Genomic DNA, 26,620 nt, shown 5'->3' with positions numbered 1-26,620 from the left:
AAAGGCTGGCGCGGAGATGTTAGCGTTATCGAGTTTGTTGACCAGACAGCTGTGAGTGGGCAGTTGTGCAGCAAGCTTTCAGGAACAGGCTGAGGAACAACGTACATGTAGAGAAGCATACCAGAAATTGCAATATCACGCACGTGTTTGTGCAGCCTCTCACGTTGGTAAAGAGCCACTCGGCTTAGTGCTCCAACAGAGTTTCGCGGAAGCTATGGCGCATTGCGATCCGCATAAAAGACAAAAACCGATGCAGTTTGGTTCACCAATGGCCGGCAGCATTTGTGTTGATCAGCAGAGACGGACTTGAAGCTTCCAAGTTGGCGTCTGCGCCACCACGAAGGGTTGAGACGTTAGTACGAAGTACACGGTCAATTATAGTCCAAGGGTACAGCGACGAGGACGACGACGCGCTGTGTCCCGAGCTGGCCTGCATTACCAGATAGTACTGGCATGACTTCGTACGAAAAATGTACTGAAACGGTAAACTTGGCTCATCTCTCACGAGCCCACAAAGGTGACTTCTTCTCCTCGCAATCGCGCGGTGTGGTAGCCCGTATGTGTAACATCGAGCCGTCTGGATGCCAATATTGTGCCGGTCAAGTTGTATGAGCAACGCTAGGATGAGGACTCAGCACAAGCAGCAACTGCAAGCCGCTCGTATCGTGAGAAAAAAAGGGCCTTGTCTCGGCAGCACCTGAGCTGCTTGGCGGATCGGTTCGAAGGACGGTGTGTGTGTGTGTGGGAAACGGGTTTGCTGACGGTGGTGGCCCAGCCATTGGCATTGCCGTTCCGTTAGCAGAAGCGCTTGAAAATGCTTCGTCGGCCGACGCCTAAGCCACTCCCAGGCTAGCACGGGATGGCAGCAAATCAAGAGAGCCAATGACCTTGGAGTCGCATCTCTTCCCGAGCTGGTATCGGTAGGTAGGCCTATCGCATACCTCATCAGGGTGTCGACAATGCAAACGGTGCACTGCTGATGCCCAGATCTGTCGAGCCGTATGTAAATCCGTCGAGACGGACCTGACGGTCTGATAGATGCGCTGATCATGTTGCTTGCCACCGTGCCACCAGAATTTCTCTACCTCCCTGTGCCAAGGCAGGGACGGGAAGCTCGTGGATATTCCCCTCCTCTTGAGAGACTGCCCTTTCCACAAGAGCAGTGCTTGTGTCCCCAAAAGGCTGTCGAGTACAAGCACTGTACTGTACATGTATGCAGGTATGAGCCTGCACTCTCTCTCGCTAAAGTCATCGCAGGGTGCTTAGCACCATCCATTGCCCAGGCCCCCCCCCCCCAACTCAGAATCGTCTTATCTGGGCAAGATCTCTGATGCGATTGTCTAATCGTATTGACCCTGGCCCCATGTACGCGCATGTACAAGTGCTGTAGCACCTCGTTCCGTATCCGCTGCAGAGTGAGCTCGCTATTACTGTCGAGCTTCTGATCAGAAGTTGTGAATAAATGCACTTGGTATTCGTCGCAGGAAGGATCAGGCCATGCCCAATGCCCAACAAGGGGACAGAGACAAGGCGCATCAAAGACCAGAGGCATAGAGAGGTAACGCGAGAAAGCGGTGGACGAGAGTCGTCGCGGGGGCAGGGCTAAGGGCAAAGGAAGCAACCAAGCTCATCGAAGGGCCAAGCAAGCGCCGTCAGCACTCTGGGATTTGTGGCCGGATGCCCCGTCTGCCCGTTGTCCGTCCGTCCCCTGTCGACAAGTCATGGTGGGCCGCGACTTGTCTGCTAACGACCATCAAATCCATCGACCATCACCACTTCACCTTGGCCCCATCGAATCCTGGTGCAACGCGGATCCACCCACGCCGCGCTGGCACACCCCCCTTCTGGCTCTGACCCTTGTCGCGACCAGGCCCTGCGTTGGACGCCCAGCTCCACCCCGAATCGCAGAACTTGTGCGTGTGCGTGCTTGGACTCGCGCCAAAGTATCAAGTACCGTCCGTTTCTCCTCGCTCGCTGCGGAACTGCCTCGCACCATCCGGGAGACAGCTGTCTGCAAGCCTGCAAGCAGTGCGCGCCCAACTGTGGAGCTGGCGCCGTGGCGGAAAGAGACCTGCAGCTGCTGGCAGGAAGAAGGTTCGTCGATTGCTGCAGCGTTTGGGCCCCTACGGGCAAAGGATGGCGGGATATCGCCCCTAGCCAGCAAGCAGAGACAGACGATGAGGGCGGCGATGGACGGGCGAGAGGAGGGAACAGACAGAGACGAGAGAGGTTGGGGAAGACGAGGGAGGGGCTCCGAGCTGAGTCGGAGCTGCCAACAAGAACGAGCGGCCCTGCGCTAGGACGGCACATGTACTGTACTTGCACCCTGTACGAGCACTCGCGGGCGTGTGTGCGGCGCCATGTCCTCACCTGCCGCCGCCTCGGCGCAGGTATGAGTACAACAGGCCACCGCCAGTGCGTTTGTGCCGCAGCGCGATAACGGCCCCGACGCATGGAAGCTACAGCGGGCAGTTCCAGCGCCGAGTGCCCTGGCCAAGGCCCGGGGGTGGAAGCGCCTACGATACATGTACATACGGGCAGGTTTCCAAGCACAGCGCAGCACAGCACCGTCATGGCAACTTGGATGAAGCTGGAAGATGCAGCGAGGTGCAGGAAACAGTACCTGGCCGCAGGTACCAGTACTGGCGAGCAGCGGGCGGCTGGCGAGGTGGCGGGCCTTGCCCGCGGCGACGGCTGCTGGGCTGCGGCAGAGGGCCTCAGTGCATGGCCTGGCCCGCGTACCGTGACAGCGCAGCGCCACGCCGGCCGGTACCATGAAATGGAACCCTGCCAGCTGCGAGCCCACACCAGGCCGATTCGCCAATCCGCCCACAATCTGGCCTAACCGCGAAGGGTCGTGCTGCTTGGCTCTGACCCCTGCTCTACCCTACCTGGTACCGCTGGCTCGTACGCGCCCAAGGGGGCAACCTTGCACCTGAAGTTGAAGAAGGGCAGGGCAAGGCAAGGTACATGTACCGGCCGGCGGTGGTGCGCGGTACCTCGTGCGCAATGGCGACTGTGCCCGGCACTGTCCCTGTACCGTCCCTCTCGCGTACTCGTGAACTCGTGCCCTGCCTCCCGCCAGCTCTGGAGAGCACCGGCCCCTCCACTGTAACCAACTGGCCAGCGCCCCAGTTCCCCACCCCGAGCTTGTGCTTGCCCACTCTGGACCTGCCTGAACCTGGGCGCTGCCGCTACCGCTGCTGCTAGCGGAGTGCAAAGTACCGGTACCTCTGCCTCTGCCTCTGCCTCTGCCTTTCTCTGCCTCTGCAGAGCACTCCGTCGACGTCCATCCTCGTACCGCTCGCTGTTCCCTGGCCCGTCCCAGGCCCCGTTGGTCTGCCTCCCCTCTCAACCGCCAAAAACAAAACCGTCCCCAGCCTGGCCTGGCGACAATCTTTTTGCTTCCTGCTCTTCTTCCTCCTTCTTGTCCTCACGACTCCACCGACCTCCTCATTTTCACTTCCTCTCTTCCCTTGCGGTTCAGCTTCCGAGACCAGGACCAAGGTGAGTGACTTCCATTGACATCTCGTTGAGTCTTTGTCTTTTGTTCTGTTTTGTTCTGCGCTTGTGCCTTGTCCCGTTGGCGCCGTCTTATTCCCCACTGGCACCATCAGCCGAGTGAAAGAGAGCGCAGAAGTCAGGGAAGGGAAAAAAAAAAGAAGGAAAAAAAAAAAAAAAAAGAAAAAGAGGACGAGACATCGCCAGCCGCAGCTGAGGGTCTCTTCTACATACATCTTCCCTCTGGTTCCGCATCGACTTGCCCTGCCGTCTTCCTGCTTCCCTTTCCGTTACTTCTTTGCCTCTGTCACCTCCCCCGCCTCGTCCTCTTCCTCTCTTATCCGGCATTCAACGCAGCTAATCGCTCTGCATTGCAGTAGTGGGTGACCTGACAAGGAAGGCGAACAAACGTCTGCAGTTGTTTGCACGCAGCTGTAGCCCGTCCCCAGAGCTTCCTCCTGCCCTCCAAGCCGAGCCTCCTCCCTCAATCGCAGCTCCATCCTCTCACTTCGACCCGGAGTCTTCCATTTGCCTGGAACCCTCGGTGGCCTGTTGCACCGCCCTCACCCACCGACGTTTGATACTGCCTCGGAGATTCGCCGCGGGCATCTTGGAAAGCCAGCCGGCTGCAACGACCTGGACACGTCGCCGCGGATGTTACGATTGAGACGAAACGACTGAAATTTGATGCCTTGTTACGACTAAAGACTCTTCTTTTACGAGTATCTCTTACTGTGCCGGAAAGGGAAAGAAAAAAAAAAAGTTTTTATCGCCTCGTCTTTCTCACCGTTTATTGTCGAGCGTTTGATCACCGCTAGATTCTGTCGCCCCTTGTTGGACCTCTGGAGCACTCCCCGGTTCCCCCGCCCTCAATTGTGTCTTGTCCTTTCCGATTGGCTTTGGACTCTTTCATTGCGAGCGTTCTTTGAGTGGCCAGCGTCGAATTCCATCGCATTGATTTCTTCTTTTGCTCATCTCCTGACGAGACGCTGCTCTCGCCTGCTTCACCCGTCTGCTCTTACAAGGCCAACACCGGAAAGCTGGATTTGCCACACAGCCAAGTGCAGACCCGAGGGCCTTCTGACCTCCCTTACCCGGGCTTTCACGCCGCTTCCCGCTCATCGTTTATGAGCAGCGACAGATTGCCGTCTCTCCCGCCGCTGCCGTACCAGGCAGACTCTTCCAACACATCGTCGCCCCGTGTTGGGTCCATTGCCTCGTCAATCAGCTCTCATACCGGGTCTCTGTCGTCGTATACCTCTGTTTCATCGTCAAACGGCCCCAAGACCCCGTCTCCCACGCTGCCTGCCCAAGCCATCACGGGGCCGGCCACCGCCATCGTCAGTTACGACGCGATGAACCAGAGTGCCGACATGTACTACACACAGCACATGTCAGCTGGGCAGCCCCCTCCCCCTCAGACTGTTACTTCTGGCGGTCTGGCGCATTACTCGCAACACCAGTCTCAACTGCTGCCCCCTGGGCCTTCTTACTCCAACCCGGGCCCCTACAGCCAGTATGGCTACGCCAATGGCCTGACATCGCCCCCGGCCGCCCCGCCGTCGGTGTCAAATACCATGGGGACCCCGTCGACTGTTCTGCCCTCCATTCCCGGCGTGGCTGGCCAGGCCCAATACGTCGGATTCGACACCACGGGACAGCAGCCCCCTCCAGGCATGAAGCCTCGTGTCACTGCCACGCTGTGGGAGGACGAAGGCAGCCTCTGCTTCCAGGTCGAGGCTCGAGGCATCTGCGTCGCTAGGCGAGAAGGTATAGTGGACACGACTTGACGAGCTTTGCCTATTGTGCAGTTTTCACTGACTCTGCTTGGTTGTAGACAACCATATGATCAACGGAACAAAGCTGCTCAACGTTGCCGGGATGACCCGCGGCCGTCGAGATGGCATTCTCAAGAGCGAAAAGGTTCGCCATGTCGTCAAGATTGGCCCCATGCATCTGAAGGGCGTTTGGTACGTTTTCCCCTCTCATCCTGTTGCGGACAAAGCGCAAAGCGAACGAAGGTGTCTAACAAGGGGCTATTTTCGACCTCGCGCAGGATTCCGTATGAGCGAGCCTTGGACTTTGCCAACAAGGAGAAGATCACGGAGATGCTGTACCCGCTCTTCGTGCACAACATTGGTGCCCTTCTGTACCATCCCAGCGCCAATCCCGGAAGGACGAGCCAAGTCATGACCGCTGCTGACCGGCAAAGGCGCGAGAGCGTCCCCATGCGAAACCCGCCCCCCCCTGGGCTTCCATCCATCGGACAACACCACCCTCTGGCTCTGCCTGGCCCTCAGCAGTCGCTCCCCTCGCAGCCAACCACCAGCCGGCCTCCTCTTGACCGGGCGCTGACCTTCCCCACGCCGCCCACGAGCGCTTCCAGCGTCATGGGAAGCATGGCGACCTCCGAGGGCTTCAACTGGCCGAATCAAGGCATGAACGGATCTCAGGGCATGGATGGTGGCCTCAGCAGTGCGCGCTCGATGCCAAACACTCCGGCCGCAACGCCTCCCGGTTCCATCCAGAGCATGCAGTCGTACCCGCCGGCTGCCCAGGGCTATGACAGCCAGCGCCAGATGTACAGCGCACCTTCGGCCCAACAGTCGCCGTACCAGAACTCGGCAAACCCTCCGCCGGACCGCCTGTACAGCCAGGCCGCCTCGTACTCAAAGAGCGAGATGGGCCCCCCCGCAAGCCGACCGCCTGCGTCCATCTCTTCCAACGAGCAGCCCGACAACAAGGGTTCCAATGGCATTGGCCCTGCTGAACAGCAGAACCAGAGCCACGGCGAGGAGGAGGGCGAGCACGAGGCTGAGTATACTCACGACAGTGCTTCCTACGACCATGCCCGCGCTCCGTACAGCTACAACACCGCGGCCGGCGTGGCGTCGATGAACAACGACTCAAACATGCCGTCGGAGATGGCGAGCTCCCAGAGCCACCCGCCGGCTGCCTCGGGACGCGCGACGCCTCGAACGGCCGCGCCGCCCCAGCCTTACTACCAGCATCACGGCGGGTACAACTCGCCGCAGCGCGTCCAGCAGTCGACGAGCAACCTGTACAATGTGATGACGAGTGACCGAGCGCCGACCAACGGGGCTTCGGGCAACGATGTATATGCGCCGCCCGCGGACATGTCGAGCTCCATGTCCAACGGCTACGCCCCCCAGCCGCCGGTGATGAATGGTTCGGCTTCGGGCCTGAAGAGGGGACGGGGTGACGAAGACGACATCGTGCGGCCCTCAAGCGATGACATGGGAAACCTGGACCTTAAGCGACGAAAGACAATGCTGGAGACAACAGTATCCGCACCTGCGTACGACGCCATGAGCCGACCTGCCTCGGCTATCGCTGCTCCCCGTCGGCGGTAGAGAAGACTACAACACGCGTAATTTCAACCCTTTTTTTTTCCCGCCTTGACGAGTTCCATGTTTCCCCTGAGTTCCATGTTCTCGAGGTTATTGCAGCATCTTCAGGTCATCAAACCACGGTGGGAAGGGGGCAGCGGCGGCGTCATGAAATAATTTTTATCTGCAGCGATTTTGTGGCACCATTTCATCTGATTTCATTTCGGTTTGTTGCTCACTCTTCCGCCATTTTTCCAACGGTGTAACGACATTCCTTGCCGTGTATCTTGGTTCTTTTTTTTTTTTCCCTCTCTTTCTCTTTTTATTTGGTTTCCATGCACCCGCAGACGATTCATGGGCTTGCGCAACAGGCCAAAGACGCGATGATGAATTCACGACGAGCCATCGATTCTATGTTACTTACGATGCCCTGTCACGGATGTACATGGCTGATGAGTGACGGCTTTTTTTCTGCATGGAGGAATTTAATTGCACAAAAAGGGCGGCACACCGGTTGTCGGCTTCCGTTCTCTCTCGTTATCCTTTCCGCGGCTCTTGAAGAGGCGGAGTGCTACGGGCGGAGAAGAATAGAGGATATGTTCCTGTAATGATCTCAGGCGAGATGCGGGCGGTTAAGGTACGGCGGTGAGGAAGGCATCTTGACTCCCGTGGTCTCTGGCCTCTGCCATTTCTTCCTCTTTTTCTGCTCTCCCATTTCCTACTTCTCTCTCTTGCTGCTTAGCTTTTGAGGATTGTCATTGTTCTGTTTTTGCATTTCTGATTTCTCTCTCTTTTTTTTTTTTTTTTTTGCGAAAGACGTGCGGGTTTTGCTTTTTGGAAATGAGAGAAGACGTCGGGGCAAGTCCTGATAATGACCTTATGACCTACCCTTGCTTTTCTCTTCTCTGGTTCTTCGCCATAAAAGCACTACAGACGGTGCATTGGACGGGTTGCGTTCTTAGGTAACGACTTTATGAAAACGACAATAAAAGCCATTGAGTATACGTGGATAGAATAAGATTTTTGTTGCTTTTGCATGCCAACAGCAATGCTTGGTTTGTATATGATTTGAGATTCACCAAGGTACTGTATCATTCGAGTCGAGGTGAAGTCGTCGACTGTTACGGTCTGTTTGTGGCGGCCACGAGGGCGGAGGGACCAGCGAAAGACCAGCGCAGCCACTGAAACCAGAGGCTTTTCCTGTTCCTGTTGCTATTTGGCCAAAGTAAGGTACAACAACCTCTTGAAGTAAAAAGGCACAGGGTACAAGGCAAGGTACAGCCCCCTTTCTAGGGCCCTCTGTCCACTGTGAAACTGCTGCAATGTCCCTCACGTGAACATCAGCGCAGCGCTAGCCCCGACGCGGCCTAGCAGGCAAAAGTTACCGGGTCAACAAATGCAGCGCATAAACATTCCGAGCGAGCATAAGCCCTCAGTTCGCGGGGGCCTTTTATTAAGGCCGGACAGGGCCCTGGACTTGGACCTGGCAGAAGCAGGTACGAATCAGATGCCAGTCAGTGAGTGCAGCTAAATCGAAGCGCTGCAGGCAGTGACACCAAAAGTTTCCATCCTCTACCTCACTCACCACTAACTTACTTACCTTCCTACTTACTCACTCACCGACACCCTGGAAAAAAAGAACGCATCTGGGAGACAAGTCGCAGCACAGCGTGCGCACACAGAAGACGCAACCCGTCAAGGAGGGCGCAAAAGGCGACACGTACAGTACAAGAAGGGCACACAACAATAAGCGACCGCTCGTCTCCCTTGCGTACCCGTACCGACCTTAGGATGACGTCTCCGCTCTCGCCGGCCGACGACGCAATGCTCAACTCGTCCTCGTCCACCGCCAGCAGCAGGAAGTCGGACGACGACTTCTACGATGCCATGAGCAGCAGCACGTCCAAGACGGACGCCTCGCAGCCAGAGTCCACGGCCAGGCCGCTGCGCATCCGGACCGACGACGCACGCTCCAACCAGGAAAACATCTCGCCCGCCAAATCGCGCCACAGCCGCATTATGTCAGGCACGGAGCTGTCGCCGCTGCGCATTGTGGAGAGCCAGAGGAGCTCATTGGACGGCGCGCTGCTCAAGGCGAGTGGAGGCGTCGGCGTGCGCAGCCCGCGCAAGGTGTCGCCTGATCGACGCTTCCCTGTTAAGATCAGCCTCGGCGGCGACGTGGCATCGCGGGCAGCAACAGCAGCAGCATCAGCAGCATCAGCGCACGAGCAGCAGTCTCCCAGCATCGACGAGGTGGTGCAGACCCGCGAGCGCAACGGCAGCGACGGGCTCAGGAGGGCCATGGGCATCTTTGATGACGGCCAGAGGAGCGGCAGCATCCGCGAGGAGGACGAGCACGACGGCGAGGCCACGCTGGGCGGCATGGACGACTCCCAGCGACACCACGGCGACGACGACACGATGGACGTCAGCGCCTTCAGCGCCTTCTCGGCCGTGCCCAACGCGGCCATGCTGGCGAGGCTGGGCCAGACGCCCAACGGACGACGCGACGCAAAGCGAGCCCATCACGCCATGGACGACGACTCCGCCTCCACCTCGAGCCTGCTCATGGACTACAACGAACGCCTCGGACGCTCGCAGCGCTCATCTCCCGCCAGGCGCGACGTCCTGTCGCCCTCGCGCACCACGCCCAACCTGCCCATGACGGGCACGCCCAACCGCCAGGGCGCAAACCTCATTGACTTTGACGGGACGCCCATGGCGACGCCGAGGAGCATCCCCTCCATCACGCCGCGGGAGCTGGAGACGCTCAAGTCCAATTTCCTGTCCGAGATTTCCTCGCTCAAGGCGTCGCTGAGCGGCAAGGAGGCCGAGGTGCACTCTCTCAAGACCGCCGTCGTGGATGCCGAGAAGCGCGTGGGCGAGTCCATGGAGCGGCTGCGCGAGGAGCGGATGCTGAGGGAAGAGATGGAGGGCGCCCTCCGCATTGTGCGAGAAGAGATTATCGAGACGCAGAGGGAGAAGGAGGACCTGGAGCACGAGCTGCAGGAGAGCGAGCAGCGAAGGGAGGCCTCGGAGATGATGCACCAGGAGGCCGAGAGCAAGCTGGCCGGCCTGCGCGCCGGCAAGGACCTGGAGAGGAACTCGTCGCCCGATAAGCCCAACAGCAGCGCGCGAGAGGTGGAAATTGCCGTCGAGCGAGTGGCGCGAGAGCTGCACGGCCTCTACAAGAGCAAGCACGAGACCAAGGTGGCGGCGCTCAAGAAGTCGTACGAGAACCGGTGGGAGAAGAAGGTGTGGGAGCTCGAGGCCAAGATCCAGGACCTGACGATGGAGAACGAGAGGCTGCACGCGGGCCACGACTCCACCATGACCATGGTCGACCACGCCGAGATGCAGCAGTGGAAGGCCCAGTCGGCCCGCGACCACGCGACGATCAGGGAGCTCGAGGCGGACATCCAGCGGCTCGAGGCCGTCATCACGACGGTGCGCCGCGACAACGACGAGCTGCGCGTCAGCCTGCAGCAGGAGAGGGTCGAGAAGGGCGAGCTTGTGCAGCTGGCGGAGGAGCTGATGGCCATGCAGACTGTCGCGTCCGCGACACCCGCGCCGCAGCCCGAGCCTCAGCCCGCGCCTGAAGCTGCCCCCCAAGCACCAGCTCCGCAGCGCCAGCCGACGGCGGACCGGAGGAACTCCGTGTCCAAGAAGCCAACGTTGGAGCGAGCAGACTCGGTGTCCAAGATGGCGAGGCCAAACCCGGCGAACCGCATCTCCGGCATCCGGGCCCCGGGAACGGTCATGAGGGCGCCTCACGAGAGGGGGAAGAGCAGCATCGGAGGCGGTCTGCCTCGGCCGGGTGGTGCCAGGGGCAGCGGCATCCTGAATTCTATCGAGAAGATGGGGAGCTATGGGCGAGGATGAAATGCGATGGGGGCCAAGCTTGAGCCTGTTGGCTGGAACGAGACGGACGCTACGACAAAACATTAACGGCCCTGGCATAGCGATGAAGGGAAGGACGTGACAAAAGGAGGCTTGTTTGTCTTGCTTTGCTTTGTTTTTTTTTTTTTTTTTTTTTTTTGCGCTCTTTGACAGTTTGTCGTTCTTTTGGACCAACCAAGCCTTACATGCTCACCAACTCACCGGCCATTTCCTCCTCCCCCCCCTTTCCCTTATGTTTCTTCTTTGGGCCGATCTGGACTGGGAACGGATGGGAGGATATTGTATGAAAGCGTGCTTGCTGCGATTTTACCCTTTCCTTTTCCCTTTTCCCCTTTTGTCATTTGGAAGAAGAAGAATTGCGGCTGGGCTCTGCTTGCCAATGTCAGTACGGGCTTGGTGATTGATATCCTGTTGTGAGAATTTGTGTGGGAGAGTAACGAAGTTGTGTGGAGAGTGTTGTTCCGAGACACTGACGAGGAGCTTCTTCATTCATTCTGGACTGTCGTCCATCCTTCTTGTTGTTCCCCTTTTCGGGACGAGTTATTATTACTTTAGATGATGATGATTTATGCTAATGAGACTCTTTATCTCTTTTTCATCCAGTTTCCCTTTGCTGTGATGTGTGATGTGGTGGATGATGCTGATAAAAAACAGTCAACAGGCTTCCCCTGTAGGCTTGTATGAATGGCCACTTTATTAACAATTCGACGGAAAGGAACAGACATCACGTTCTCATTAGTACGTCAAACGCACGCATTCAGATAGAGCATCCCATCACTCCCCCCCCAGCTCCCCATCACAACCGATACGCCTCCTTAGCCGTGCCCCCAAAAATCATGGCCCGGTCCTCCTCGCTCAGCGTCGCCATCCAGCACATCTTCTCAACAACCTCCCTCCACCTAGGCCACGCCTCAGCGCTCTCATCATCATTCTCGTCCGCCTTCTCATTCTCCGAAGCCAAGGCGGCCTCGCAGACGGGCCAGTCGCTGGCAAACATGAGGCGGCGGGGCCCAAAGGTGGCGAGGACGACGCCGAGCCAGGGGAGCAGGGACTGGAAGACTTGGGAGGGGTCCCTTTGTGCGCGCAGGGCGGGCGTCATCTCGGGGAAGGCGCCGGAGAGCTTCATGTATGTGCGGGGGGACTTTGAGAGGGAGAAGATGGCGGTGCGCCAGGCGGTGAAGGAGGGGTCCGAGGAGACGTTGTAGATGGTGAGGTCTGGCTTGCAGAGGTGGTCTGTATGACACACGTCACGAGTTAGCTGGCTATCCATGTACGGAGTAAGATGTGGTTGGGGGGGAGGAAGACTGACTGATGATGAATGTCACCTTTTCGTCGTCGGGGACGCCCTCGTGCGCGCGGCCAATCATCTCGACCGCCTCCTCGAGCTGCTTCCGCCCGCGACGGTGCTGGTCGATGCCGACTTCGAAGGAGAAGCCTCGCTTGCCGAGGTACTTGAGCCCCTCGATGAACTTGTCGCCGAGCATGGTGCCGTGCGGCTTGTCCTGCAGGAGGTACCTAAACCCCTTGATCTTGGGCCAAGCCTCGCCGGCCTCCTCCTGCACTCTGGCGAGATACCTTTCGAGGACGGCTGCGCCGGCGGGCAAGGGCGCCCAGGGCACGATGGCGAGGCAGAGCTTCTTGTCGTCGGCGGAGTGGCCCTCGCCGGGGAGGGGCGTGCCGCAGGCGACGCGGCGCAGCCAGCGGACTTCCTGGAGGGGGCCGGCCCAGCCGGCTTCGGGGTCGGCGCCGGAGGCGATTGCGTCGAGGTCGTGCTTGCGGTCTGTCTCGACGAAGACGAAGCCGAGGAGGGACGGGGCGGAGCGGGCGGCGTGCTTGAACTGGTCGAGGGAGAATTGGCCCGCGAGGGGGTGGTCGGGGGTGCACCAGGCGAGGGAGGGGACTTCGGATTCGGGGTAGATGTGGATGTGGGAGTCGATGATGGGGAGGAGGAGGCGGTCTTCTTGGGAGGAGGAGGAGGAGGACATGATGGCGGTGGTTGGTGAGGATGAGTTGTTGGAGGGGGATTGGGAGGTTTGGTATGATTGAAAGGAAAAAGGAGGATGAAGGAGGGAAAAAAGAGGATAAAAGGGTAAAAGAAAGAATGAGACGAGATGGACGCGATCCGACCCCCGGTGATGTTGATGATGCAACTGGTCACATCAAACGAGCTCCATCACCGACAAAGACCTGGAAAGCTTCCCCTTGTCCCCTATTTTGGGACCTGAATCTCTCCTTGTTACCCCGCCATACTAGAGAAGCAGCAAAATGGGGTCCGAGGTGGGGAAAACAAAGAAAGTGGGGAGCATATACAGGTAAAGATACGAGTTGTAGTTGCGCTATCAAGGTAGAATGACAGCAGAAACTGAGCCGAGCTGCAGCTGTGGTTATCACTCGTGCTGGAGATTGTGCCGTCTGGGGTGGATTGGCCCGAGGAGCCGGACGCTGTGACGGGATTGGAGTGGAAGGTGTTGAGTGGAGGTGAGATTTGGCTGGGAGACGGTGGATGGATGGTGGCTGGACGTGGCGCCTTGGGGGACGCTAGGATGGGGATTTAAGGCGACGGGTATTTTGGAGATGGGATGATGGGAAAGTAGATGGACATGATCAAGGGTCCTACCGTAGAGACCGATGCAGATGGATATAGAAAAGGAGTGGTGGTGATAGGAGATAAGTTGACATGAAGCTTGTCGTATACGCATCTATATACTCATCTAGTGTCATCACTTTAGATAACGAGACCAGGATAAAAACATATCCATCACAACGAATTCTCAAGCTCAATCAACCCCCCCACTGCCGCATCCACCTCGCCATCCAGCTTCCTCGCATCAACAGTGCTCGACAACGGCCTCCTGCTCCTCCCGCCGCCATAGCCATAGTACTTCTGCAGCGCCGCCTTGATGCCCGCAACGCCCAGCTGCACGAGCGCCCAGTCCGCCCTGCTGAAGCGCGTCTGCAGCTCCTGCGCCTCCGCGAGCCGGCCCTCGTCGTACAGCCGCAGCATGTGCGCGTGCGCCTTGGGCAGCAGGTTGGCCGTGGCGGCGATGACGCCGTGGGAGCCGCCGACGAGGCCGTGCAGGAAAAAGTCCGTCTTGCCCGCAAAGGCGGCAAAGGGGCGGCCGATGCGCGGGTCGTGGGCGACGCGCTGCAGCTTGCCCATGTTGCCGCAGGTCAGCTTGCAGCCGACGATGTTGGGGTTGGCGGCGGCCAGGTCGGCGATGAGGTCCGAGTCGAGGTCGATGCCGCCCGTGACGGCGGGGAAGTTGTAAAGCAGGACGGGGAGGGGCGAGGCGGAGGCGACGTCGTTGAAGAAGTTGAAGATGGTAGGCTTTTGCATCGCGGCGACTGAATGGATGTGATGCATGTTAGCTGAGGTTTCATATGAAGCTGCAAGTTGAGCATCCAATGGTGCATGTCGGTGGAACTCACCCCAGTAGCTGGGCGACAGCACCAGCGCATAGTCGGCGCCCGCGTCGTCGGCCTCGCGGCACAGCTGGATCGTCTCGCGCGTGCTCTGGACGCCGCAGCCCGCGACGACGACGGCGCCCGGCTTGCCGTGCTGGTCCAGCACCTCGCGGGCCAGCCGCAGGACCTGCTGGCGCTCGTCGTGCAGCATGTGCATGGCCTCGCCGTTGGAGCCCTGGATGACGAGCCCGTCGACGCCGCCCTTGGCCAGGCGCGTGAGGTGCGCGCGCATGGCGTCCAGGTCGAGGCTCTCGTCGGGGTGGAAGAAGGCGACGGCGGGGACGTAGATGCCGCGGGGCGGGCAGGGGATGGAGGAGGAGGAGGAGGCCATGGTGATGCTGTTTGGCTGGTGCTTTGCTTCTTTGATGCTCCTTCTCTGCTGCTTCTGTTTCTGCCGTTGTCGCTGTAGGAGAAACAGCCGGACGTGGAGAAATCAACCCATTGCGTTGGTCGTGATGATGGTTCCCCTCGGCTCAAGATATTCCACGGATTCCCACCCGATTGCGGAGAAGCATGTAGGTGCTAAAATCACACACCATATTCCCCCAGCATCTCCTCTTTCTTCCCCTCACGGCTTACCCAGTGCTACTGCAGCAGTGAGCAACAGGCGGCGGATTCTTATCCTACCTTGTCATCTCGACCGCAGCCAAGCATGCAGGAATGGCTCATCTTTCTCCCGCTCCGTGGCCGATGGCATAGTCGGGAAATCGAGTAATCGGGCATGTTTCGCCTATGAGCGTGAAGGATAAGCCTATTTAGGGGAGAACCTCTGATGACTCTATCCCGCTGACGGAGACGGAGCTCGAGTTCCATCTGGCTTTGGCCCGTAAAGACGGATGTGATGGCGATTGAGAGTGTGTGAGAGAACTGGAGATGAAGGTGTCCGAGGTGTGAACGTCCCAGCTGAATCAGGTCAATTGTTTCTGCTGTGCTCCTGTTAAACCTGAATGACCTTCCAAAATGCGCATTATGTCATCGTCTCTCAATCGCCGAAGCCATCGGCCTTGATCCCATACCTTGCTCTCAAGCCACGGAACCCGCTTTGGTAATCGAACAGGCCTTCCAGAAAGAAGAGATTCGGCGTTTAAAATGAATCCCACGCTCTCCGTTGGTGCCTCTGGACAACGCCTGCGGACATAAGACATGGAAACAAATATACACGTATAGCGTGCAAGCCGATGGAATTGGTTCGGCAGCGCCAGCCGAAGCCCGAGAAAGCAGCGGGGCCTGGACTTTGGGCTTTCTTTTTCGGTCGAGGGTAAACGCCGAAGAGCTGAGATGGCGATAAGGCTTGGTTGATGCTCTTTCTGGTGAGGAAGCTTTTGATTTTGTGTTTTCTTGATGACGTTGTGGGATTCGAGGAATTTGTCATGACTCAAGATGAAGATTGAATTCTGTTCGGAAGATATCATTGGATATAAAAGGGGAGTGTTGGCGCTGTTGTGGTGGTTTGGTTGACTTGCAACACCAGCAACACCATCACTTACACCATCGCCATCATCACCAACATCAACATCATTTTACCTTGATACATAACACAATTGTCACAACTACCGTCTTCACAACATAGCCAACGACAGCATCACTACCGTCATCAAAATCTCATCATAAACTTACAACACAATCATCACCAACAACAACAACAGCACCCCCCCTAACCCAACAATGACCCCCGTCTGGTTCATCACAGCCGCCTCCTCCGGCTTCGGCCACGCAATCGCCCTCTCCGCCCTCCGCCGCGGCCACACCGTCGTCGCCACCGCCCGTCACCCCTCCCGCCTCGCAGACCTCGCCGCCGCCGGCGCCCACACTCTCGCCTACGACGTGACCTCTCCCCTCTCCGTCGCCAAGGACCTCGCCGACAAGGTCTTTGCGCAGCACGGCCGCGTGGACTACCTGATCAACGCGGCGGGCTACATCCTCGAGGGCTCGATCGAGGAGGCGAGCCCCGAGGAGGTGCTGGCGAGTTTCGACACCAATGTCTTTGGGGCGATGAGGACGATTCAGGCGTTTCTGCCGCACATGCGCGGGCAGCCCGTTGCGGAGAACGGAGCCAGGGGCGTGGTGGCTACGTTTGGGAGCTTGGGGAGCTGGAGGGGATCGCCGAGCGCGGGAGTCTACGCCATGACGAAGTGGGCGTGCTCTGCACTCGCCGAGACGCTTGCCCTCGAGCTGGAGCCGTTTGGGATCAAGGCGACGGTCGTTGAGCCGGGATACTTTCGCACGGGGTTCCTGAATCCCAGCGCGAGGGTGTCGACGCGGGCGAGGCTCGAGGCGTACGAGGACGAGGGCACGCCGACGGGGAGGGCGAGGAAGGGGCTTGTCAAGACGGATGGGAGGCAGCTTGGGGATGTGGACAGGGGGGCTGAGGTGGTTGTTGATGTGTTGACGGGGACGGGGGTGGCGAGCGGGAGGGGGTTGCCTGTGAGGGTGGTGCTGGGGAGTGATGCGGAGGGGGTTGTAAGGGGGAAGATGGCGGAGACGGGGAAGATCTTGGACGAGTGGCGGGAGGTGATTCGGAGCACGGATGCTCCTCTGGCGGAGTAGGGGGCGTTGGCAACATAGAGGTTGATGAGGATGGGCCAGGAGTGTTTTTGTATAATACAAGTAATAAACCAAAGCAATGGGCTGCTTGTCAGAGGGACACAACAGAACAAGATGGACGTTTGAGAATTATAGAATATGTTTACAAGGGGAAGGATCTAGCATGAACGATGCAATGTCATTGATATCATAGCCCCAGTTCCATCCTATATCCCGTCCTCTGCATCACAAAGCAGCATCATGTCCCACAGAAACTCTAGCCATGCTACCAAATATCAAACTCCTCGCTTTTTGCAAACCTCGCTCAAAGACCCAACGCGCCGCGCAGAATCTGCATAAACCTCCACACGTCCTCGAACCGGCTGTACAGCGGCACCGGCGCCACGCGCAGCACGTCGGGCTTGCGCTTGTCGCACATGACGCCGTTCTCCTCGAGCGCCTTCGCGATGCCGTCCAGCAGGCCCTCGCGCAGCAGGACGCTCAGCTGCGTGCCGCGCCGGGCCGGGTCCCGCGGCGTGATGATGGTGAAGAAGGGCGTGGCGCCCGCGGCCTCGGCCTCGGCGTTGATCTGGTCCAGCAGGTGCTCGGCGTACGCCGTCAGGACCAGGGCCTTGGACCGCAGGTCGCGCATGCTCGTCTTGTTGAAGACGGACAGCGCCGCGGACACGGCGGCCAGGTCCAGCGCCGACGGGTTCGACGCCTGGTAGCCGGCGGCGCCCGGGGTCGGCACGAACGTGTTGGCCATGTTGAAGCGCACGCGCTTGTCGCCGCCGTACCAGCCGGCCAGGCGAGGGCGGTAGTACGTCGGGGCGTCTGCGTCGTCGCCGAACTCTACCTTGCCGTGCCGCTCATGCACAAAGGCTCCCGCGGTGGCGCCGGGCCCGGCGTTGATGTACTTGTAGGTGCACCAGCAGGCAAAGTCGACGTCCCAGTCGTGCAGCTTGAGCTCCACGTTGCCGGCGGCGTGGGCGAGGTCCCAGCCGACGACGATGCCGCGCTCCCTGGCGTAGGCGGTGATGCGGGGGATGTCGAACAGCTGGCCCGAGTAGTACTGGATGCCGGGCAGCAGGATGAGCGCGGTGGAGTCGGCGTGGGCGTCGATGGTGGCCAGCACCTTTTCCGTGGAGATGATGTAGCCCTGGTCGGGCTCGATCTTGACCATGCTCTGGGCCGGGTCGCGGCCGTGCCACTGGATCTGGCTCTCGATGGCGTAGTGGTCGCTGGGGAAGGGCTTCCACTCCAGGATGACCTTGTGCCGCCGGTCGTCGGGCCGGTAGAAGCTGGCCATGAGCATGTGCAGGTTGACCGTCAGGGTGCTCATGTAGACGATCTCGCTGGGCGAGGCACCCACCAGGTCCGCCGACTTGTTGGCGCAGTCCTCGGCCATGTCCTGCCACTGCACCAGGGGCGAGGCGGCCATGTCTGTGAAGTGGCCGTTGACGCCCACCGACGCCCACGTCTCGAGCTGGGCGTGGACGTAGTCGCGGACGGCCTTTGGCTGCGCGCCCAGCGAGTTGCCCACAAAGTAGATGCCCTGCTCGTCTCCGGCTCCGGCTCCAGCTCCAGATCCATTGACGCCGTTGGTGCCGCTATTCACCTGTCCTGCAGTGTCCAATTAGCAGCCGCGACGATACCGCCCCCCCGTTCAATATACCAGACCGGAACAATGAACGGGTTGTTGGGCCTGAGTTTTCCAACGCCTCTCGAGCCCTACGGTGGCGCCCACGAATTGCTCTTCGACCCCTGATGCCGTTTCAACTTTGAAAGGAGTCTTGCTTGGTTACTTACCGGGAATGGTGCCGTCCAACGCTCGCTTTTTCAGCGAGGCCTTGGTGGGCAAGATAAAGTCGTCGCGCAGGTGCCGGAGCGAGTCCTGAGAGTCGAGGCTCTGGGCAAAGCGCAGCGAGTTTGCGTCGTGCGGGAACTCGGGCGGGGCGCCGCTGCGCAGGCGCTCGACAAAGGCCTTGAGGCTCATCTTGCGGGTGCTGTTGATGCTGTAGATGGGAGTGGTGACGGATGATGATGATGATGATGATGATGATGAAAACAGCGCACGTCTGGACAGGGCTCGGGTGGTGCGAGGCAACAGTCTGGAGAGCAGCGGCATCAAGGGGGCAATCTCTCGAATCTCTAGTCTGTCTCTCTCTCTCTCTCGTTCAGTGAGTCCGCCTCTCTCTCTCTCTCTCTCTCTCTTTCACACACACACACAAAAGTCTTAGAGGTGGCGCTCTTTGGTCCCTTAATCAGCACCTGTCTTTATCCTCGTCCAAGCGGCTGCATGTCATGCATTTTCCTCCTTGTCCCGCGTCGTTCCGCGTCCTGCCGCCCTCCCCCGGCTTATCGATTGCAGAATTACTCCATGTGGAAGCGCCGCATGACGGCGACGAGTGACGACGAGCCGGTTGCAAATCCGCACTTCCGCCCTCCTTGTTCCGAACTTCCGTGGCCGAACTGCCGCACCTCTCTGTTGTTTTGTATGTCTCGACTCCATGACGGTGAGATGATTCGACTTCCTAATAACTTGCATCACAACGTGAGGACATCATAGAGACTCTCTGAGAGGCACAGACAAGAGGAAGCAAGAGCGTAAAATGCACAGCCAGCCAGCAGTGAAGCTGCCTAAGGAAACTCTTGCGCACAGACTGCAGTGGCCAAGGTAATGTTCCCAAGGTGCGGACTGGGTGCATGCTCGCCACTGGGTGGTTCAGTCGGTTCCAAGTATTTAGTTAGGCCTCATTATATGCCGTTGGAATACCTATTATTATCGTGATATGATTAAGTGGGCTTCGTTAGCACGGCAGTCCTTGTTGTCTGGAGATTTCTGCCAACCAACAGATCTCACCAACATCTCACAGTGAGCGTTTCACAAGGCAAGCCCCTGAGGACCATGCAAGCCCAACATTATCTGGAATTGTGATTTCCCGCAGCATGCCCCTGTCCATCATGCTGCAAGACTTCTTCGCATGTTATTACAATGGCTCCGTAATGTAAGGGATAGGTGGCTGTCCAGCGGAAGCACTGTGATGCTCGATACATGTACGGACGTAAGACACCGTGTAAGTGGCGTGCAAACTTCCACTCCATTTGCTCAGCCTCGCAACATCCATCTGCACCAGGCTCGTAATATCGTAACCCCGGAATCGAGGCCATCTCCAACAAAGCCTACTCAACCATCATCTCATGGCTCCGCCCCAAAGGATCCCCAATCTGTCACCTCTCCAACAGCTCTCGCAAATCTGACTTGCGGCGTCTAATCGGCCCAACGTGTCGATCCGCCCCCTGGCCAAACCCGAGTCTATCCTCCTCACACGGGGCTAGGCCAGCCACTAGTCGCTATTGATGGAAAGACGGAGCTTCGGATGCAGACGCGGATCAGAGGGTAACTGGAAGCCATTGTCCATCTACATGCAGCCCGCGATCCGTGCTCCCTCCCTTTCTGCCTTGCATTGCCCTGCAGTGCACCGTGCTCCGTAGAATGGACGGGGCTATGATGGATCTTGGTAACGAGAATCATTGTCCTCGAACAATATCCAAGTGTCCACATGGCGTGATGCGATGCTTCCCCCGTCTCATCGCCTTCGCTTGCGAGCATCTCTTGCTCCCCAACTCCACGATTTCCAAATCATAGTCGCCTCCACGGAAGATCATATAACAGGCCAAAGCGTCCGGTTTCAGCGGATCCCAAGTCCAGGAGCATCAAGCCAGCCCATACCAGAGACAGGAGCATCTTCATCTGTGTTCCTTCTTCCTTATCCGTTTGCTGTAGTACTTCATCAACCGGAACCCATACCGAACAACGGCCTCCCTTGAGACTCCACATCAGCGCCCTCACATCATGTCTCCTCATGCCCTTTTGGAAGAAACCTTGGGCCTGGAGCCGACAGACCTGGCCAGGTTTGCCGTCTCAAGAAATGCCTTTCTTCCAGAGGAGAACCTCCCCAGGATGCTCTCGGATTCATACTATGAGCCGTGGGAACTCGTTGCTCACAACCTGTCTGAGCTGATCGAAGCTGGTTGTATCCGTGACGCCATCAGACAGCTTCCCCTGCTGTCGACAGAACGTCTGCAGTCTGAAGCCGAGTGGCGGAGAGCCTATGTCATCTTGTCCTTCTTCGCAAACGCATACATCTGGGGCGGGGATATACCTGAACAGGTACGACTGGCGTTCGCATCGTGGACTGAGGCCCATGCCCATGCTAACTCACCCTGATCAATAGATTCTGCCACCGACATTGACTGTCCCCTTCCTCCGCGTCTCCGCCCATCTGGAGCTGCCTCCCACTCTAACCTATGCTGGCGCCAACCTCTGGAACTTTCACTGCCATGGAGACGACTTCGCCGACGTCGAGCAGCTCAGCACCCTGCTGTCCTTTACCGGGACCGAGTCCGAGGCCTGGTTCCTTCTCATCAGCGTCGCCATGGAGGCCAAGGCCGCCTCTATTATCCCAACCATGACCCGTGCCATCGAGGCCATCAAGACCCACGACTACCAGATCATCATCGAGGCGCTGGAGCAGCTCAAGACGCACATTGAAGAAGTCGGCGTCCTCTTGGAGCGCATGCACGAGCGCTGCGACCCCATGGTGTTCTACCACCAGATCCGGCCATTCCTCGCCGGCACCATGAACATGGAGGCCGCTGGCCTGCCCAAGGGCGTCTTCTACGACGAAGGAAACGGCAGAGGCGAGTGGAAGAAGCTCAGGGGCGGAAGCAACGGCCAGAGCTCGCTCATCATGTTCTGGGACATTGTCCTCGGCATCGAGCACAAGGGCCACTCGGAGAGCAAGCGGAGCTTCCACGACGAGATGAGAGAGTACATGCCGGGCCCTCACGCGAGGTTCCTCGTGCACGTGGCTCGTCTGGGCAGCATCCGCCAGCTCGCGCTCGATCTCGAGGATTCTGAAGGCGAAGTGGAGCAGCGCCTTAGGAAGGCCTACACGGCAGCCACGGAGACCCTGACCAAGTTTCGACAGAAGCACCTGGGCATCGTGACGCGGTACATCCTCATCCCGTCCAAGCAGCCCTGGACTGGGTCGACTCGCAAGAACCTGGCGAGCTCCTCGTCGGAAAAGAAGGGCGAGCAACTGACTGGCACGGGAGGATCCCAGCTTTTCCCGTTCTTGAAGCAGACCAAAGACGAGACTCGGTTTGCGGGGTTGCTTGTGGATTCGAAGCCGTGAAGATTTCTTTTGTTTCTGAGATTTGGAAGTTTTACTTCATGTTGTTTGCATACCCACGGGCGTTTGGGGCGTCATGGTAGGATGCTTGATTCTTTGTGGGAAGACAGCGGGTGATTTAGAATTGGACTTTGGATACACACCTATCCTCTAGAGCAGGACGATGAAAGCGATACATCAGACGGCGAATATAGAGGAGGACAGCGGGTGGCTTTGAGAGCTGCTTGCCGTACAAAGAGGCATTGGATGGTCTTGCTGAGGCTATTACATTTTCGTACATAATGCTATCCAAATTCAGCATCCCTTTACAGCTCAAGATGAAGCCGGAGAAGAAGACGAGGCGAAGATGCTAACCAAATCAGTCGCATCAAAGATGAGAACAGCAGCATCTCCGTCGAATTGCACATGCAAAAGAGGCCCTGTATGGGCCGCCCCTATGACTCAGTCGAGTGAAACGAGCCAGAGGCCCCTCAGTGGCGCTGTGAGGAGGACTCATACGATGAGTCTTCCAGCTTCTCGACGTAAACGATGATTTCAAGGCGTTGCAGGAACTTCAAGCAGGTGGAGCTGCTACTGTAGTCGAGTCGTTCAGCTGCAACCTGCGTCTCGTGATCGACTGCTCGTCTCCAGAATGTGAACCGAGTACATAGAATCAGTATCAGCCAATGCCTGGAATGGCCACGATCGAGAGCCCGATATGCACGTCACGCATCAAATCAGAGGCCGAATCTGCACGTCCAAAGTGGCGCCTCTGCAAAAACCTGCGGGGATCCATGAGGTGGACGTCAATCGATGGGATCAGTGGACAAGACGCCCCGCCTCGACAAGAATTACAGGCGGTCCTTTTAGTGCTCTCGACCGCTGGAAGCAGCTGCACAGCGCTCGCCAACTAGCGCATCAACAGCGCCCGACGCAAAGAAGCGGTGACGATCGCTTGATGGTTGTGATTTTTTCTTAAGTGATTTTCTCTCTGATTTTTTGTCGCGGCATCGGGTCCAGGCGTCGGTCTCGAATCAGCTTAGCTTCTCTCCATCTTTCTGCGCCAGCGAATCAGATGGCAGACCCCACCTTGAACTTGAATCATTCCAAAAAAAAAAAAAAAAAAAAAAAAAAAAAAAAAAAAAAAAAAAAGTAAACGGGAATGCGATGAACTGGAGTTTTGGCAGGAGGTACCTGGAACGCCGTACTCCTCTCGCGGGGCCATCAAAACTTTTTTTCCTGCTGCCTCACTCTTCCTCTTCTTCCTCCCCTCTGCCGCATCACCAGCACAACCCCAATCCAGACAACGAAGTCGCCCTATAGCCCAGGATCACCAGAGCAAAAGCCCCCAGTCAGAACCTTCGTCGAGCCACAATGCCTTCGGCCGTCGCTGAGCTGTAAACGCCCACTGCGGGCCGTGCCCATCACGGCTCGCAGTCCAGCAGTTCCAACGTGCCCATACCCAGTTATCAATTCCATCGACGAAAGCTTCTCAACAGGTTCTTTTCCCGCTCTCGAGCTCGGATGCTCTTCGAAAAGCCTGTCTCTGAATCACAAATCCTGCCAGTTGCCCGCGAATAGGGCCTTCAACGTCTCAATTGCTGGAAGAAAAAAAGGTTTCAACAAATCATCCTTTGACCAGCTAACCCTTTCCCCTGCAATCGCCAACTACGAACAATAACGCTCTCCAATTGTCATCTCATTCGGCCACAAAGCATTATCTTCGATACAAGGGCTCAATAGCAAGCATTCAGAAGCTATAGACTGCATCTGTATTGCATCCATCTGGCCAACTCCGCCTGAATCAAAACAACAAGGCCTTTTATCACGGCCAAAGCGAAACCCCCTTATCACCAGGGGAATCCTTCTTACACAAAAGTCTTATCTGATCACAAATCCTATACAACACACAAGATGTCTCGCAACATTCGTCAAAAATACCCCGCAGCAGCGGCCAAAGCTCAGAAGCGTCGGCGTGACTCGGACACATCATCATCGCTTGATCTCTCCGACGAGGAGGGCTACTCGGCCGTCGAGGATATCAGTGACTCCGAGGACAACGACGAGGAGGATGTAATCGCGGTCGAGGAGGAAATGATACTCACAGAGGGCTTATCCAAACCCCCTGATGCTCCTCGACCGCTGTCGGATGACGACGCCGAAGACGAAGACGCTGGCAACGACGAAGACGACGACGAGGACGACGATGCTGAAGAGGAGGCCGAGGATGAAGACGACGACGGTGATGCTGACAATGCCAGCTGGGCTGGCATCTTGTCAGAAGTTGACGAGGAACACGACTTCTACCACGATCCCAACGCCTTCGCTTCAGACCCCATCATAGAGCGCCATGTTCGCTTCGACGTGCCGGACAGCGACTCTGATTCCACCGAGACTGAAGACGACCACGCCGATCTGTTCCCCGACATTTTTGTCTCGCAAAATGCTCTCGATCCTGCGTTTCGCAAAGAGATTGAACATGACCCTGATGAATCGTCCGGCTCCAACTCCTTCTGGGACTACCACGGCCATTACGAGGAAGAAGAGGGAGACGACTCGGACTCGGATGCCGAGGAAGTAATTCGACAACTCTCCCAAGACGACAATGCCCCTGTGATGCCCGTTGCCGGGCCTGCCAGTGCGGTTGACAATTTCACCCCGACGTTCGAGGAGCCTCTGGAGCTTGATGGCTATGAGTGTGAGTCATATGATTACTCGACGTGGCACCTGGCTGGCGCTTGTGCTCCCATGCTAACACCGATGGCTCAGCTGATGGCGACACAACTGATGAAGAAGAGATACCCGAGCCTATCATCCGCAAGAGGAGTCGACGCCAGTCTAATGCAATGAGCGACGAGGAGGCGTCGGGTACAGAGGCAGACTCCCCTGTCAAGCCAGAGCGTGGCCAGCCTCGCGTGGGCCGCTTCAACCTTGACCGGTCGGACAAGAAGCCCATCGCTGTCCTCAACCCACTGACGCGCAAGATGATGATCTTCACGCCCACTCGCCGGCGGCAGCAGCTCGACCTGTCCCCTGAGCAGTTCAACTTCCCCTGGGCGATAGAGGAAAGTTCGGCTCCGCTGCTCAGCAACTCGGCCAATATGATGCTCAGCGCCATGTTCTCCTCCAACACCTTTGGTGACTTTGTCAATGCCCAGGCCATGGGCCCCGCGGAGGCGTTCTTCCCCTTCCCGGCCGAGGCCAACGCCGACGATAGCTCCACCGCCCCTAGCATGGAGGAGGAAGAGGAGGAGGACGATGAAGAAAAGCTCAACATTAACGACTTCATCACGTTTGGTGAGGCCGACGATGACGAGTCGTCTGGCGACGAAGGAAACGCCAACAAATGGCGCGCGTCGCCAAACCGCCCGGCCACCGCCTCGAGCGACATGGGCGAAGTCCTCTCACATCTCAACTCAAACACTGTTGGCGCTTTCCGCCGCAATCAAATCAACCAGCAGCTGATTCTGAGCAACCAAGCGACCCAAGACTCCCTGGCCTTTAGTGGGCCATACAACTACACTGCCCTTCGGGGCTTGAAGTCAGATCGTTTCGACACGGCAGCGATTCCCTTGACTCCCCTCCGGCGGCATAAGAAGCAGCTGAGCGACATGGCCCGTGGCCCTCTTGACACGCTGTCCGCAAAGCGCAAGGCCACGAGCGAGGCCAGCGGAAGCAGCCACAAGAAGCATCGGAGTATCTCTTCCGACGTCAACGCCCTAGGGGTATGATACGCCGCGGATTTTCTCGACGACCAAGGCAAACCAAATACGAGCGAGGACGGTGCACATATGTGCCCCTGGCCCCAACACGTGACGCATATTTTCTTTACAACATCTGCATATGCATGCATCTCCTTTCGTTTATATCTTAGGCACTTTAGCCAAGACCACGGGGTTTCCTTTCCAGCGTTTGCGGCACCTGTCGTTTTTCTCCACCGGGTAGACGGCGCAAACAGGGAACTGGCCTTTGGAAGCAAAGATCTGTCGTTCTCGGGGCACTCAGCACTGTTACAGGAGAACTCTCAATGGGATCAAAAAGCATTAGAGGTTTGACATTTCTTCAAAAGTTTTGTTGTTGGTGACGTACGAGGGCGACGCATGGCGTGGTCCCTGGTGTCTATAAAAGCATGTCTCTCTTGCTTGGCCGCGACTTAATGACCTAATGTCGAGCAACGATGGCGCATGTCGAAAGACGAGCCCGTTGCCTCACTTGCACGATGATCATCTTACTGCATGCGCGATGAGATGCATCTGCATTTTCTTTCATCATCTGTTCTTTCTTCATTCGTTCTCTGTTTTGTTAGTCTCCTAGATATGTATGTACTGTAACGATTGAATTAACGATGTTGATATTGTTTTTTTTCTCATGTTGAAGTCTAGACAGAGCTCTGTGTGCCCTCTCGCTTACCCTTGTCAATGTACGTAATGGCAGAGACGTTGCCGATGAAGACCAAAAAAAGGCACGGGAATCCGATTGAAGCAGATGAATTGCCACCCTTGACAAGCAGCAAGGGGTCAGAATCCGATCTCATGCGGAACGAAGCGATCCAACAGGGGGGCCGCCGAGCGAATGATGCTTGATCACCCAGCCGAAAAAAGCAGCAAAAAAAGAACAGCCTAGTCCGATCTAGCCAGGACTCGAACCTGGAACCTTTGCCACCGGAAAGCAACGCGCTGCCATTGCGCCACTAGACCAATTGAT

General features: G+C 57.5%; 9 protein-coding genes across 9 annotated transcripts; 6 read left to right on the top strand and 3 right to left on the bottom strand.

The window, feature by feature from the left end:
- Positions 1–1,484: 1,484 nt before the first annotated feature.
- Positions 1,485–4,182, top strand: CCMA1212_005752 (uncharacterized protein; the record flags this gene model as incomplete). Its single annotated transcript, XM_073702997.1, is given in 3 exon segments — positions 1,485–1,558; positions 1,569–2,113; positions 3,972–4,182. The coding sequence occupies 3 exon segments, from the start codon at positions 1,505–1,507 to the stop codon at positions 4,180–4,182; spliced, it is 810 nt and encodes a 269-aa protein (XP_073558413.1). The 5' UTR covers positions 1,485–1,504.
- Positions 4,183–4,487: 305 nt separating this feature from the next.
- On the top strand, positions 4,488–6,875 carry CCMA1212_005751 (Cell pattern formation-associated protein STUA; the record flags this gene model as incomplete). The annotated part of the gene is made up of 3 exons (XM_073702996.1): positions 4,488–5,271; positions 5,339–5,466; positions 5,571–6,875. Coding segments are annotated over 3 exons (2,217 nt in total), but the record flags the coding sequence as incomplete, so codon positions are not given.
- Positions 6,876–8,642: 1,767 nt separating this feature from the next.
- Positions 8,643–10,733, top strand: CCMA1212_005750 (uncharacterized protein; the record flags this gene model as incomplete). Its single annotated transcript, XM_073702995.1, has 1 exon — positions 8,643–10,733. One exon carries the CDS (start codon positions 8,643–8,645, stop codon positions 10,731–10,733), a length of 2,091 nt encoding a protein of 696 aa, XP_073558415.1.
- An 814-nt stretch (positions 10,734–11,547) lies between these two features.
- Positions 11,548–12,736, bottom strand: CCMA1212_005748 (L-rhamnono-gamma-lactonase; the record flags this gene model as incomplete). Its single annotated transcript, XM_073702994.1, has 2 exons — positions 11,548–11,984; positions 12,061–12,736. 2 exons carry the CDS (start codon positions 12,734–12,736, stop codon positions 11,548–11,550), a joined length of 1,113 nt encoding a protein of 370 aa, XP_073558166.1.
- A 773-nt stretch (positions 12,737–13,509) lies between these two features.
- On the bottom strand, positions 13,510–14,547 carry CCMA1212_005747 (L-threo-3-deoxy-hexylosonate aldolase; the record flags this gene model as incomplete). The annotated part of the gene is made up of 1 exon (XM_073702993.1): positions 13,510–14,547. One exon carries the CDS (start codon positions 14,545–14,547, stop codon positions 13,510–13,512), a length of 1,038 nt encoding a protein of 345 aa, XP_073558173.1.
- Positions 14,548–15,881: 1,334 nt separating this feature from the next.
- Positions 15,882–16,763, top strand: CCMA1212_005746 (putative oxidoreductase; the record flags this gene model as incomplete). The annotated part of the gene is made up of 1 exon (XM_073702992.1): positions 15,882–16,763. One exon carries the CDS (start codon positions 15,882–15,884, stop codon positions 16,761–16,763), a length of 882 nt encoding a protein of 293 aa, XP_073558171.1.
- Positions 16,764–17,064: 301 nt separating this feature from the next.
- On the bottom strand, positions 17,065–18,867 carry CCMA1212_005745 (uncharacterized protein; the record flags this gene model as incomplete). Its single annotated transcript, XM_073702991.1, has 2 exons — positions 17,065–18,362; positions 18,549–18,867. The coding sequence occupies 2 exons, from the start codon at positions 18,865–18,867 to the stop codon at positions 17,065–17,067; spliced, it is 1,617 nt and encodes a 538-aa protein (XP_073558170.1).
- A 1,728-nt stretch (positions 18,868–20,595) lies between these two features.
- Positions 20,596–21,940, top strand: CCMA1212_005744 (Indoleamine 2,3-dioxygenase; the record flags this gene model as incomplete). The annotated part of the gene is made up of 2 exons (XM_073702990.1): positions 20,596–20,913; positions 20,978–21,940. The coding sequence occupies 2 exons, from the start codon at positions 20,596–20,598 to the stop codon at positions 21,938–21,940; spliced, it is 1,281 nt and encodes a 426-aa protein (XP_073558169.1).
- Positions 21,941–23,830: 1,890 nt separating this feature from the next.
- On the top strand, positions 23,831–25,647 carry CCMA1212_005743 (uncharacterized protein; the record flags this gene model as incomplete). Its single annotated transcript, XM_073702989.1, has 2 exons — positions 23,831–24,614; positions 24,686–25,647. 2 exons carry the CDS (start codon positions 23,831–23,833, stop codon positions 25,645–25,647), a joined length of 1,746 nt encoding a protein of 581 aa, XP_073558168.1.
- Positions 25,648–26,620: the final 973 nt, after the last annotated feature.

The sequence above is a fragment of the Trichoderma ghanense genome (assembly GCF_004382785.1).
Source record: "Trichoderma ghanense strain CCMA-1212 chromosome Unknown scaffold_6, whole genome shotgun sequence".
In the NCBI taxonomy this organism is placed as follows: domain Eukaryota; kingdom Fungi; phylum Ascomycota; class Sordariomycetes; order Hypocreales; family Hypocreaceae; genus Trichoderma; species Trichoderma ghanense.
This window is presented reverse-complemented; position numbering and strand designations above follow the sequence as displayed.